Source organism: Meriones unguiculatus, chromosome 3, assembly GCF_030254825.1.
Source record: "Meriones unguiculatus strain TT.TT164.6M chromosome 3, Bangor_MerUng_6.1, whole genome shotgun sequence".
NCBI classification, from domain to species: Eukaryota; Metazoa; Chordata; class Mammalia; order Rodentia; family Muridae; genus Meriones; species Meriones unguiculatus.
The window spans coordinates 67,801,949-67,802,500 of NC_083351.1; the positions used below are offsets into that span (position 1 = coordinate 67,801,949).

General features: G+C 49.5%; 1 gene segment (V, D, J or C); it reads right to left on the minus strand.

Moving 5' to 3' along the window:
- LOC110553951 (T cell receptor beta variable 13-like) lies at positions 1-552 on the minus strand. The segment is given in 2 exon segments: positions 1-359; positions 461-552. Coding segments are annotated over 2 exon segments (438 nt in total).

Here is a 552-nt window from a genome sequence, read left to right on the forward strand (position 1 = left end):
TCATCTTATGTCATAAGGTAGAACAGGAAGATTAAGGTACAGAAAGCCAGTAATGCTGTACAGCTGTGGTGAGCTGGCACAGAAGTACACAGCAGAGTCCTCCAGCTCCAAGGCACTCATGTTCATCTCAGAGTGATAGTCACTGAACTGCTGCACTGAGAATCGGTTGGGGATGCTGCCTTTTTCCCCCTCCAATGTTTCATAATGCTGAATGAGGAACTTCAGTTCCTGCCCCGGAGTCTGTTGGTACCAGAACACATAATTATGTCCAGAGATGGGAAGACACTTCAGAATGGACCCTCCTCCCTTTTCTTTGATTATGTGTTTTGGAGTCTGGACAACCCCAGTACTTGCTGCACCTGGAAGGAAGGAGACAGGAGTGAGCATCTAGAGAAATAGTGAGTCAGTGCAGCAGCAGTAAAGGATCTTGGGAACAGCCCCACCTGAACTCAGGACTTACTTGTTCCCAGGAGAAAGACAGCAACCCAACAGAGCAGGGCAGAGCCCCAGGCAGAGTCAGGGAGAGAAGTGCCACCCATCCTTCTCCTCAGA